Source organism: Panthera onca, chromosome X (assembly GCF_046562875.1).
Source record: "Panthera onca isolate mPanOnc1 chromosome X, mPanOnc1 haplotype 2, whole genome shotgun sequence".
Lineage (NCBI taxonomy): Eukaryota > Metazoa > Chordata > Mammalia > Carnivora > Felidae > Panthera > Panthera onca.
The window spans coordinates 93,261,166-93,275,314 of record NC_138357.1 but is presented as its reverse complement, the minus strand read 5'-3'; the positions used below and the strand labels follow the sequence as shown (position 1 = coordinate 93,275,314).

General features: G+C 40.6%; 1 protein-coding gene across 13 annotated transcripts in view; it reads right to left on the bottom strand.

The window, feature by feature from the left end:
* Positions 1–14,149, bottom strand: part of CASK (calcium/calmodulin dependent serine protein kinase) — a 359,937-nt gene that overhangs the window by 19,955 nt on the left and 325,833 nt on the right. For 9 of the 13 annotated variants that reach the window (XM_081793028.1, XM_081793029.1, XM_081793035.1 and 6 more), the window contains 3 exons: positions 12,840–12,875; positions 10,988–11,184; positions 2,119–2,234 (listed from right to left, as the gene is read on the bottom strand). In XM_081793028.1, the coding sequence (XP_081649154.1) occupies positions 2,119–2,234; positions 10,988–11,184; positions 12,840–12,875 (349 nt within the window). The remainder of the gene's footprint in view (positions 1–2,118; positions 2,235–10,987; positions 11,185–12,839; positions 12,876–14,149) is intronic. The other 4 variants (XM_081793034.1, XM_081793039.1, XM_081793036.1 and 1 more) reach the window with 1 other exon arrangement.

Genomic DNA, 14,149 nt, shown 5'->3' with positions numbered 1-14,149 from the left:
GACAGCGCGGAGCCTGCTTGGGATTCTTTCTCTCCGCCCCTCCCCTGCTTGTGCTCTCTCACAGAATAAATAAACTTAAAAACAAACAAAAAAACCACTGGCCACCAGACTGGGTGCCAATTTCTCTGACAAAATTCTTAAGTGAACGATTCAACAGATTCTTCGTCAGAATTTAGACATTCTAGTTTTTCAATCCAGGGGCTTGTTATCTTCCCTCAGCTGAATTAAAGAATGTTGGCATATTGAATACTCATGTCTATATGCCCTCCATTAGTACAGTGTAAAGTTTGTGATGAATTAACAGCCTTAATCAGCCATTTCTTTGCTTTTCTAGGTTCAAATTATAATGCCATCTAGATCTATACATCATTTAAAATTATTATAAAAATGACAAGGTTTTGTATATATGTGTATGTATACACACACACACACGCGCGCACACACACACATAAAATGTCAACACATCTTGTGAGCCTGTTAGAAGCTGATGGAAATAGGGGCACCTGGGAGGCTCAGTTGGCTAGGCATCCAACTCTTGGTTTTGGCTGAGATCATGATCTCATGGTCGGTGACTTCAAGCCTCACGGTGGGCTCAGCACTGCTGGTGTGGAGCCTGCTTGGGATTTTCTTTCTCTGTCTCTGTCTCTCTCTCTGTCTCTCTCTCCCCCCCCCCCCTCTCTGCCCCTCCCTGCTCTCTCTCTCAAAATAAATAAATAAGCTTAAAAAAAAACTCAAAAAAAGCTGATGGAAGTAAAGAGGACTTGGCAGTAGCCACTGATATTTTAAATGACATTCTGCTGATACTACAGTGAACTTCTTCAAATAGTACTACTGCAGTATTGACAATCAACAGTTGCTAAATTGTGTTAGTCTGCTTTAAATATTTCTTCCCTTCATAAAACAAAAAAGCCATTACTGGACTGGTGCTCCAGCATGGTAAATAATCAGAAATGATATATTTTATTGGATTTAAAAATGGAGGACAATTGTGGCCAACGTGAAAGGAATGAGTTCCCATTTAACGGAACCATTTGAAATGTACCCATGTGGCCACTCACATTCCTTACATGTTAGGCAGTGTTTCAAAATGCTTACTTTTACTTGCTGATTAAGAAATGAACAATTCAGCGTTTGCAAATAATTTTTCCTGGTGGATGCTAACAGCACGTTATAACATTTTACAGACAGAAATGCATTTCCTATTTGGCTGAAACCTTATACTGTCCAACTGGGTATGCAAGATTGCGTTTGATTTTTTTTTTTTTTTGGCCACATGTATGATTTTTGGAGTTATTTCTGAAACCTTGGGAACTAATCTAATGCCAACATTGGGGCTTGCAATGCCTCAGAACAAGTTCCTTATAAAAGGAGTCCTATTAAGAAGGTACTGAAAATAAGTAAATCTCACTCTTGTATATCATCATGCATTTTCTTTAGCTTAACTTACATTCTGTGAAGCTTCTGGGAATTCTATGGCAATGACAGATCATGTTTTTTTGGTATTCATTTCAGTTTTTAGCAAACAAGGGAATGTTCTGACTTAGGCCGAACGCAAGTTTTCATAGAGACAAACAGGACGAAGGGAAGGCCAATATAATGCTCTTGGCCTTTTACGAGCCAGGGAGTAACTGTGGGGGAAGAAGACTAGTCACAGAGACTGACCAAACCGAGTTAGTATCCAACAGCATTTGTGCTCTTTCCAACCAATCACCCGGCCATCCGTGGCACAGCTCTGGTAAGGGCACATTTTTGCCACAGGGCCACGTCCAAAGGCCAGAGAGGAGCCAGGAGGGAGGATATTTGCTCAAGATCTATCTCAGCAAGGAGGCAAGAATCCTGGTGACTTGGCAAACACTCGGGCTCTCATTTCTCAGGGGAGGACTTAATGTACTGGCTTCTTTTAGTTCCCGAGGATACTATTACCAAATAGCATTTTCTTCCTGTAAAGTAGAGCTCTGTAAAATATCTGGCAAATAACCAACAGACTAATTGCAGGTAGAGCTTTCTTCATGTTGTGCAAGCTGATGGAGATCTCATCTGGTGGAATTTTGGGGCAGAGAATTCTGAAGACTGAAGTGAGATCTAACCAGCCTCCGTAACAGTCGCACGTTTCCCTACCTGCATTGTGCTTTGCCAAGTATTTATCTTTGTACTGCTTCTTTTTCTTGCCGAACCAGGTACAGCTGGCCTGCTGCTCCTGTTTGGTTTTCTCCATGGCGATGCAAGCGACTCGCCTAGTGCACAGAGACAGAAAACAAACAAACAAATAACTACTGTAAAGTTTCATGTTGATAAAAGAAAAATCATCCACTTGAAGACTTTATACAAACCTGCATGAACATACCGCTCACAAATGTAAAAAATTTTTCTTTAATGTCTATTTATTTTTGATAGAAAAAGAAAACAGGATCTGAAGAAGGCTAGGCACTGACAGCCTGATGTGGGGCTCGAACTCATGAACTGTGAGATCATGACCTGAGCCAAAGTTAGATGCTTAACCAACTAAGTCACTCAGGTGCCCCATTGCTCATAAACTTTTCAAGATAAAGGTTGCTTTTTGGCTTTCGCAATTTCATAGAGGTTCTAAAAACACAGGCTTGGGGTACCTGGGCGGCTCAGTTGGGTTGGGTGTCCAGCTCTTGGTTTTGGCTCAGGTCACGATCTCACCGATTGCGCGATCAAGCTCCGCATCAGGCTCCTCACTGAGTGTAGAGCTTGCCTGGGATTCTCTCCCTCCCTCTCTCTCTACCCCTTCCCCGCTGATGTGCTCGCTCGCTCTCACTCTCTCTCAAAAAAAATAAACAAAAACAGAGGTTTCTAATAAAATGACATCACATTCCTTGAGCATATACTGATAACGCAGATGAGCAACCTAAACACATGGCTGTGACATCCGGTGGAACGAGCATGGAATTTTGAGCTGAGGCAGGTCTGGTTGGAATCTTGGCTCTATCACTCATTACCTTTTATCAATTTAGGGTCAGGTGCTTTTCTGGAAAATTTGCATGTATCAACTCATTTAACCTTTCTAACAATGCACAAAATTGTGCCACCCCTTTACAGATGAGGGGATCAAAGGGCTGAGAGGTTAAGTAATTTGCCTCAGATCACACAGCTTAGTAAGTGGGAGAGTGAGTTCAGTCTGGTACCAGAGCCTAGGCTCTCGAGCAGTACATTTTATTGGCAAGTTTCTTAGCCTCTTAGGATAGCTGTTGTAAAGGAGAAGAACAAAAAAACGTAAGTAATGCCCCAGCACAGTGGTACACACAGTAGATGCTTAATAAATGGTACCATTACTACACGGTGATTCTAGGCTAAGAAAAAAATACTAATGAAATCCACAGAATTACATTCAGAGGGCGCCTGGGTGGCCCAGTCGGTTAAGCACTCAACTCTTGATTTTGGCTCAGGTCATGATCTCGCGGTTTATGGGATTGAGCCCTGTGTTGGGCTCCATGCTGACAGCAGGGAGCCTGACTGGAATTCTCTCTCTGCCCCTCCCCTGCTCATGCGTGGTCTCTCTCAAAATAAAATAAAAAAAGAATTACAATCAGAAAATTTTAATTTTGTTCTTTGTGATTATAGTGTTCAGCACAAACATTGTTAAAAAGTTGCTCTCTTAGGTTTAGTCTAAGCAAATATTTGCCTTTCAGGATATTGCCACAGACAGTTTTGCTTAATGATTTTGCTTCTTTCACAGGGGTCCCCGAGTGAGCCCACATAAGAAGAATCCAGGGGCGCCTGGTTGGCTCAGTCGGTGGAGTGTCTGACTCTTGATCTCAGGGTTGTGAATTCGAGCCCTGCATTGGGTGTAGAGATTTACTTAAAATCTTAAAAAAAAAATCACTAAAAAAAAAAAAAGAATCCAAAATCACCATCAGAATAAGTGATTTTCCAATGAGGTTGTACTGATTTACACTCCTACCAGCAGTGTGTGAGAGCTCCTATTGTTCTACTTCCTTGTTAACACTTGGTATTATCAGTATTTAACTTTAGCCACCACAGTAGGCAAGTAATGCAATAACGCTGTGCTTTGAGTTTGCATTTCACTGATTATTGAGATTGAGCACTTTTTCATATGTTTATTGGGTACTGGATTTCCTCTTCTGTAACATGTATAAGTCTTTTGACCATTTTTCTTTCCAGTTGTCTTTTTCTCATTGATTTGTAGGAATTTATTATATGGTCTGGATATTATACCTCTGTTAGTTATATGTGTTGCAGATACCTTCGTCCATTTTGTGGCTTGCCTGTTCACTCTTCCTATGATATCTTATGAATATAACGTAGATTTACTTTAGTCAAATTTAGCCATCTTTTCCTTTATGGAAAGTATTTTAACCCCTCCTTATCACTGAAGATATTCTTCAGTATTACTTTGTCAGAGGTTTATAGTTTTGTTTTTCATATTTTGGCCTTTAATACACTGGAGCTGATTTTTGTGTATGGTATAAAATTAGGAGCCTGATTTCTTTCTTGTCTTTTTCCCTAATGGATACTCAGTTGTTCCAGCATGACTTATGGAAAAAAGTATCCATTCCTCACTAGTGACTATTTATGTGTGGGAGTGTTTTGGGGATTCTCTTCCATTGGGTCTATTTGAGCATCTCTATGCCCTTACCTTATTATCTCAATGTTTTATAATAAGTGTTGGTATCAGATGGAGCAAGGCCTCTCTCCTTATTCTTCTAGAAGAATATCTTGGCTATTCCTGATTCTGTGCATTTCCATGAAAAACTTACGATTAGCTTGCCAATTTCAAAATGGTTGAGATTGCATGGAATCAGTGAATTGATCTGGGAGGAATAGACATCTTTACAACACTGAGTCTTCTAGTCCATGAACAAAGTATCTCTCTCCATCTGTTTAAGAATTCTTTAATGTCTCAGGGCACCTGGGTGGTTCAGTCAGTTAAATGTCCGACTCTTGGTTTCAGCTCAGGTCATGATTTCATGGTTCGTGGGTTTGAGCCCCTACATCGGGATCTGTGCTGATGGCACAGAGCCTGCTTGGGATTCTGTCTCTCCTCTCTGCCCCTCACCTGCTTGTGCTCTCTCTCTCTCTCTAAATAAATAAACTTAAAAAAAAAAAAGAATTCTTTAATGTCTGAATAAATGTTATAATTCATCCTGTGTCTTGAACATCTTTGTTATATTTGCTCCTAGGTTGTTGATAAAAAAAAAAAAAAAGATGGGGGTGCCTGGGTGGCTCAGTTGGTTAGGCATCCAACTTCAGCTAAGGTCATCATCTCACGGCTCATGAGTTCGAGCCCCGTGTCAGGCTCTTGCTGACAGCTCACAGCCTGGAGCCTGCTTTGGATTCTGTGTCTCCCTTTCTCTCTGCCCTTCCCCTGTTCATGCTCTCTCTCTGAAAATAAACAAACATTAAAAAAATTTTGTAATTTAAAAACTTTTCAAATATACACAAGAGTAGAGAATAATGAACCCCAAATACCTACAACCCAGCTTTAACATTTATTAACTCCTGGCTTGTGTTATTTACAACCTACCCACCCTAAGATTATTTTGAAACAAATCCAAGTTTGTATCATTTCCTCTTTAAATATTCTTAAATTCCTTTTAAATCTACAGGTTTAAATCTACTTTTCTGTCCTTCTCTCCTTTTCTGTCTTGCTATTTATTTGTTCCAGAAACTTGTTTGTCCTGTAGTTTCAAAGTCTGGATTTTTTGGATTTTATCCCTGTGGTGTCTTCAGTAAGTCCCTCTCTCTTTCACATTTTCTGCAAATAGGTAATTAGATCTAGAGGTCTGATCAAATTTAACTTCTATTTTTTATCAAGAACACTTCATAATATTAAGGGTGATGCAGGTTATGTTATACATGGCATGTAAAAAAATTATTTTCTTTGTTACTGGTAAATAGAAATAAATTGATTTTGTATATTGATTTTATACCAAACATCTTGCTGACCTCACATATTAATTCTAATGGTTTATCTACAGATTCCTTTGAATTTCTACACACAGAATTGTATCACCTGCAATACTTTTTTCCTTTCTAATACTGTTTCCTGTAGGTTTATTGTAGATGCTCTCAATCAGGTTAAGGAAGTTCCCTTCAATTCAGTTTGTGAGAGTTTTAATCTTAAGTGGATATAAAATTTTACCAAACGCTTTTTCTGCATCTACTGATATGACCACGTGGATTTTCTTTAGTCTGTTAATACACTGAATTGGCTTGATTGGTTTTCAAATGTTGAACCAGCTGTGCATCCCCAGTACAGACTCCACTGGGTCGAGATGTATTATCTTTATTATTGTGTTGCTGGATTCAGTTTGCTAATATTGTGCTGAGGACTTTTATATCTATGTTCATGAGGGAGTGTTGCCTGTAGTTTTCTTGAATCACCGTTTGTGAATTTTGGGATCAGGGTAATGCTGGCATCATGAAATGAGTTGGGAGCTGTGCTATCTTCTTGAAAAGACTGTCCTCCATGTCTTTTATCCTCTCTTGTTCCGTGAGGGTTTTATTTTTATTTCTTTGTTTTTGGTTAGGAGAAGGACATTTCTTTAAAAAAAAAAATTTATTTTTGAGAGACCGTATGCACCTGAGTGGGGCAGGGGCAGGGGCAGAGAGAGAGAGAGAGAGAGAGAGAGAGAGAGAGAGAGAGAATCCCAAGCAGGCTCTGTACTATCAGCGAGGAGCCTGACAAACTCACAAACCTTGAGATCATGACCTGAACTGTCGTCGGATGCTCAACTGACTGAGCCACCCAGGCGCCCCGGGAGAAGGACATTTATTGGGAAATACTGTGAACTCTCAGCAACAGCATTGAAGTCAATCTCTACGTATTACCTAAGTGGCATACAGAGGAGGCTGAGGAAGCCTTTGCTCTGGGGATTCTTCCAGTACAAGCCGACATGTGCCATGGCCATAACTATAGCTTCTGTGAGGCACAGGATCTTTGGAAGCATAAACAGAACTGAGGGAGTTTTGGCTGGTTATGTTACAGTGTATTGAGTCTCTTATAATTGGTGTTTTTAAGCTTAAAGAATAAAAGTAAAAAGTTCCCAGTAAAAATCTGTGGTGTGGCTCTGTGTGACTCAACGAGAGAATGAAACTGCTCGTCACCAGCCACTCAGGAAATGAATGCTCTTTCCTTTAGCTCAGTAAGTGCAGGAAAACCATGTCAGGATTTAGATCAACCTGGAGGGAAGTTTCAAATACACACTTCACATTTTATTGCTGACTTGGATGAGGGTCTAGGAGGCAAGGGGAGCGATGACACATTAGGGGACTCAAAATATATCAAAGGGCTTGACTGATGTGCCCTGTCACGCAAGATGAGATTTAACAAGGATAAATAAGGCAAGGCGTCTGGGTCCAAAAAAACCTGATCTCTCATCTACAGGCTGTGAAAAAGGTCACTTGGTAGGAACACATGGGAACAAAGATTCTGGGTCTGGCTGATGGTGTTGTTTCAAATCTTTCTCAGTGATACTGCATGTCCACTGACGTTCTCTGTATCAATTTGGTTTTCCAGGTCTCGAGGCACCTCTTGCCCAGTGGGCCTCGTCCTCCTCATCCCTGCTAGGATCCCTTTCTCCCTCGACAGTTTTTGCAACTTCATTGAGTTTGTGTTTTTCATAATAAACCAGACATACTTACAGTGTACAATTTCATCAGTGTTGACATATGCAGACATCCCATGAAACCTTCGTTACCATCCAGATCATGGACATTTTCTTCATCTCTGGAATCCTTCCCTCTCACCTCTGGATCCCCAAGCAACGACTGTCACTACAGATTAGTTTTGCCTTTTCTAGAATTTTATATGAATAGAATCATACAGTATGTCGTCTCTCTTTTTTTTTTTTTTTTTTGCCTGGATTTGAGTTTCATCCATATTGTTGTATCAATAGTTCGTTCCTTTTTTATGGCTTAATAGCATCCTGTTGTATGGCTATGCTGTCCCTTGTTCGTCCATTTATCTGTTGATGAAAACTTGAAGAAATTTTAGCCCTTCTGATAGGCGTGTGGCCACTGAGGTTTTGTTACTGCCTTTTTTGTTCTTGGAAGTTCCTTTTTGGTTCTTTTTCAAATCTGCCATGCCATTAAACAACTTTCCTGGTCTCTGAAGTTATTTTTCAAGCTTATTACTGATTTAAAAATATATGCACAGTTGTGCAGACTGCTGTTTAAAAACCTTGTCTCCTGGGGCGCCTGGGGGGCTCAGTGGGTTAAGTGTCTGGCTCTTGGTTTCAGCTCAGGTCACGATCTCACAGTTTGTGAGTTCAAGCCCCATGTTGGGCTCTGCGCTGATAGCGTGGAGCCTACTTGGGATTCTTGCTCTCTCACTCTCTCTGCTCCTCCCTCTCTCTCTCTCTCAAAATAAAAAAAACTTAAAAAACCACCTTGTCTCCTAACTCCAATATATAGAGTGGGTCTGCGTTTGTTTCTGCCATTTCAGTAGGGTCTCTGTTCCGTCTGTGAGGCAGGTCTGGTTTCCTTGTGTGCCCGTGGCTTTTTTGTTTTGACTTGTTGGTCACTGCCCTAGTAAAAGTCTATGTGGGGGGTGAGGAAGAGCTCTAGGATGAGGCCTAGGATAAAGTCTTCTCCTTCAGAGACTTTATGTTTGTAACAGATACATGAAAGTAGTATTAGTACAGGAGAAGCCTCACATCACATGTAAGGCTGCAGTTCCCCCAGCTGACCCAGGCTGTGTGGACCTGGGTACAAAGCTATTCAAGGTGGACCAGTGGCCACAGTTTTTTCAGGGGAACTTTGTTTTCCTTTTATTTGTGTCTTTTGCTTTGCTCAGTGACAAGGTAGCCTTGTCTACAGTCCCCAGCTGTGGAAGGACAGTAAGGGCACACTTATCTTAACCTTTTAACCTGAGGGTGTAGCCTCTGTAGTCCTAACAATGGCGGACAGGTCCCCTCCTAACAGAGTCCCCTACTTGTACAGGCCTTAGGTCTTAACCTTGGTTCCCCGGCAGAGAAGTTTTCAGTAATAGATGTGTCCCGTTGGCAAAATAGGCCCATTGGGTGCTCTAATTTTTTTCACTCCAATTGCTTTCATGCAAAAGCTGGTCACTGAGTTCCCCAATACCTTTTTGGCTACTTAATGCTTTTAAGGTAATTTTCAAAAGCACGTTTTCTGCAGCCCTTTTCATTTTTTTCCAGCAGGAAGACTGATTCAGATAACCTAGTCCCCCATCCCAAGGAAACAGGGAGCAAATCTGCTTTTCCCTGTTTCTCAGGAGTCCTACAGAGGACTCGGAGCTCTAGGTATCAGGGAAACAGGATTTCTACAGATGATCTGACCAAGGAGAGGAGGTCTGGAGTCTACAGAATTCTTTTCAACAAATGCTCAAAATATATGGCAGCATTCAAGAAAACATCCTGTGGGGCACCCGGGTGGTTCAGTTGGTTAAGCGTCTGACTCTTGATTTCGGCTCAGGTCACGATCTCACAGTGAGTGAGTTTGAGCCCCACATCAGGCTCCCGCCCTTCCCCTGGTCGCAGGTGCGCGTTCTCTCTCCCTCTCTCTCAAAATAAACAAACTCAAAAAAAAAAAAAAAAAAAAAAAAGAACACATTTTGTAAAATGTAAGTATCACTAATCCCATAATATCATCATCAAAGTGACTTAGAAATCATTTTTGTCCTGCTAATGCTTAAGCTGTTTCTTGAAGATCAGACAGAAAGGCAACGCCAGATGGAAGGCTGCTACTTCCTCTACCTGGGCCCATGAGTCCTTGTATAAAATGATGGCATCTGAAGCTCTTATCAGCTCCGACATTCTAAACGTAAGAATATTTTTGGGGACACAGGATAGCCGGCAGAGGCAATCACGAAAAGGAAATTCACTGAGAGATCCCTCTAACTTGTGAGAAAAATGGGTGAGAAAACAATGATCAATGTCTGTGGACTCAATGCCCCTGGTTTCTTTTAGCTAGGTTCAAGTATTTTGGGATGAACTGCCCCCATGGCGAATGGTTGCTGTATTTCTGGTCGCGTGAAATAAAAGTAAGATATGAAGTCATCTCGTCACTAGATTTCTCACATATTGTCAAAGTTCTGAAAAGGTAAAATCTCCAGCATCTTTCAAAACAGAGTTCAAGTAAGCAAATTGTAACAACAGCAGAAATAGATTTTACCAAAATATATAGTAATCTGTGACTCCTTGGCTGTCAGTTAAAGATGGTGTGGAAAAGGTGTCTGACTTTAACCTGTTTTCACAGCTTAAACTTCCTCACAAAATGTGTGTTTTTAAAGATGTGGCGAGGTAAAGAATGAAGTTTTCAAACGAAGCTGCCTTTTTCTCCTAACGGTATAACCCATATTACCTTCAAATACCCTGAGCAGCACTAAATCGTGGCCCTTGAGTTTTTTGCTGGTGGGAGGGTGGAATGAGCGAGCATGTGGAGGGGTGACGAGAGGGTTTGTTTTAAAACAAAACCCAAAACACAGATCTGAAAGGATAGAAGCAGCATGTGGGAGGTGGGGGGCTATGTTAAGGGACCACAACCTGACCAGGACCCATGTGAACCAAGGCTAGCAGCTCAACCTCCCTCTAGACCCTCCTCCTCTCCTTTGTTTCACATAAAAGACCTGGCTCGGTAAGCAGGAACTTACTAGATGCTGAGGATTTAGAATCCTTGGATGACTGGGGCGCCTGGGTGGCTCAGTCGATTGGGCATCCGACTTCGGCTCAGATCATGATCCCACAGCTCGTGAGTTCAAGCCCCGCGTCAGGCTCTGTGCTGACAGCTCAGAGCCTGGAGCCTGCTTCGGATTCTGTGTCCCCCTGTCTGTCTCTTCCCCACTCGTACTCTGTCACTCTCTCTCTCTCTCTCTCTCTCTCAAAAATAAATAAACATTAAAAAATACATAGAATTCTTGGATGACTAACCTGAGTTTTGATTGGCTAGGAGAGCAAACAGGTTTGACCCAATAAAACAATATAAAGTTGAAAAGCGGATGGTCAGGGCTCCGTTTTTATTATAAAACCAAACCACATACCATTCCTGAAGTTCAGGAGAAGGAATGAGACCTGCGGTTCCATTTTTGGAGTTTTCCAGTTTACCCTGCCACCAGTTGTGATCATCCTTACTAATAATCTGGATAATGTCGCCAACTCTGAATCGAATGCCAGCTTCTTTGCAGGGGATGAGGTCATCCTTGGCTGGATCATATTCAAATTGTGCTCTTACATAGATCTATAAAACAGGAGTTTGTAAGAAAGGCTGCCATGGTGATGTGGGAGCAAACAGCTCTAACCTAATAACCACACACCAACACTTACAATACAAACAGGACATTAGATGGTGAAGCCAAATGATGCATGGAAAATAGGACACAAAACCGCTACCGCTAGAGACAATGTACTACCTTGGATGTGTGCAGGTTCAAGTCTTGGCGGTATTTGTTTGGAGGGAGCACCGTAACATACTTGTTTAATAAAAATGAAGACTTAGTTTCTGCTTTTACTGTAACAGAATGGGCCTATAATTATAGAGAAGTACGCTTACCATTTTTAAATCCGCATATATTCAGCTCATGTGGTGGGCAAGTTGTCATGATCACGTGGCAGCCTTTATGCCACATACACAAGCACTCAGGGTGGGTTCTAACCCGAAAGCAGCATGTGATACAAAGCTAGCAAGCGCTGTGTAAACCATGCCGAGTGGTTTGACAGCTGGTGGTGTGTCCACACACTGCTGACAGACTTAAGTGTGATCGAAACTATTCTAAAGCATTAAAAACACAGCGTTATTAACTTTTTCAGAAGGATTGGGGCTCTACAGTTGTATTTTACTTGTCTTAGAGAAGAAACATGACTTTGAATCCTGACTTTGCCACTTGAAGTCAGCACAGAGCTGCACGATCTGCATAGTTCAAGGCTCTGGGTTTTAGGGAATGTAAATGTAACTAGTGAATATTATACAAGGGGACAGATTAGCACACGAGGGGTTATATGGCAGCGTTTTATGAACTGCCGTATTTCTAAAATGTTTTAAAAGAAGGTGCTATGTATATAATTCAGTCTTAGGAATAAACTGGGGCAGCGGGGGGGGGGGGGGCGGATTCTATCAGGTGCTAATTTATGCAGACCTTAACTCCCAATCAGGTTATTTTTTTAACACCAAATTCCAAGAAGATTCCCCGAAAAATTCTCTCTCTTGAAATTAAATTTGAATATTAATGTTTAAGTCACTGTAAAACCAACCTGAAGGCTTTGGAACTGTTGTGTGATTACTGTGCTTAAGTTTTCTTTTCAGAAAGCCAGCCTATAAAATTGGTCTCTGCATGGGCACCCGAGAGCCGTACTCCTGAAGTACGTACTCGCTTACATAGCACTTCACTTTTCCCGCGTGGACCAACACAGGCACATTGGGGTGGAAAGCCAGGACGCTTACGTCCTCGTTTTTCATTGTAAGTGGCTTTTAGAAATAAACATGCAAATACAGATTTAGAAAAGGTTTCTTGGAATTTCAGAGAATTCCTGCTTAAACGTGTTTATCAGCACATACGTTTCAGTTACTCTCAGAATTCTACGAGTTTTGTGACCTTTGAATTTTTGTTTTTCCCACTCCAGAGGCAGGCCCAAAAGACCCCCAAAGGCTGAATTCTTAGCCATCAACACAAATTTATCAGGTTGAAGTTACAATAACCGTCACAGCTACAAAGAGGTGAGGAAAAAATCTTTATAGAAAATTAGTCATATGTAATGTGTTAAAATGAAATGGTACAAGCTCTCAATGCTTAAATGTTATGGTCCAAAATGCAGACATTATGGGATGGAAAGGGTTAATAAAAGATTGGCTATTAGCAGCTCAGTTTAGAGAAATTTCTATAGAGGATATCTATTCACCTGTCGTCCTTTTGGTTGGGTAGTTGATGGCAAGTCCTGTAGAATAAAGCCAACCCAGGAGAAAAATTTTCATTTACTTTTCAAGAGTACAAGGTAATTTGTGTGTTCTGTTACAATATGGTTAAAAAAATGAGCTAGATTTCAGTTGTAAAGAGATCATATACATTATTCCATTTCTCAGAAATGTTGAGTTATCAAAAAAAAATCAAACCCAGGCCATTTAGCAGCAAGCTGAAGAAAGCAGGTAAGTTTAAGCAAGAGAGAAAATGTGTTCTTAAGAAACAACTCAGCATCTTCAACACAAAAGCCACTGCAAGTGAAATAGCCCTATTAAAAACAAAAACAAAACCCCAAACTAAAAAAGAGCTGATGCCCTTTTCGACTTAGTCACTGCAATCAGATTTTGAAAAATTCAATGGCTATATGGATTTTCACCATCTTTAAAGTATTACATGTAAACTATTATAAATGAATTCCTTTGGTAGCCTATTTCGAAGTTAAAAATAAAGGTTGTAGGAAATTTTCTCCCATAATTTCTCTTACTGACATCATTCCATTAAGAGGATCTCTAAATCGTTTAAAATTTTATCTGATTAAAAACAGTTGATGTGTTTTTAAAGGGCACATTAAGAGGAAAGAAGCGATACTGCTGCATTTGTAAAACTCTCGACAAATTTCAACAGCAATATCAGCAACGTAAAGATTTTGTTACCCCGAAATACCACATACTTGCACCTTAAGTGCTTCCGTTTAAGTAAGTGAAAAACAATTCATATTGCAAAATGAATCGTTCTGAAAAAATGGTAAAATTCTAAGTTCAAGTCAAAAGATCAAGTAGTTTGTGTTAAAGATGTGATAACAGCGTGGCTTAAGTGCAGTTTGAAGCCAGTTCCTTTTGCTTTTCATATCCAGGCAAGGCTTATAATTCACAAAAATATGTGCACGTACCACAATAACAGAGGGCACACCAATTCATAACGTAGATAGCGGAAACTAAAACATGTTGCTGATATCACTCAGAATAGACAACTACAAAGCCCGAGAATACCCACATGCCTACTCTGCAAAATCCTTACGTTTCTTCATCTTTCTCCAATTAAAAAAAAAAAAAAACATTTAGAAATTTCAACAAATTGCCACTTATATCCTTTGCGCAAGTCCGAGCAAAGTCATAAATGCTAGTGGGGTGACACAGAAATATTTTGAGAATGACCAAGGCAGTCTTGAGCTCCAGTTCTTCAAATTTAACTAGTGAAAGGGATTTTTTTTTTCACGAGAAGAAAATGTGGAAAAGGCTTTCCGGGGGTAAA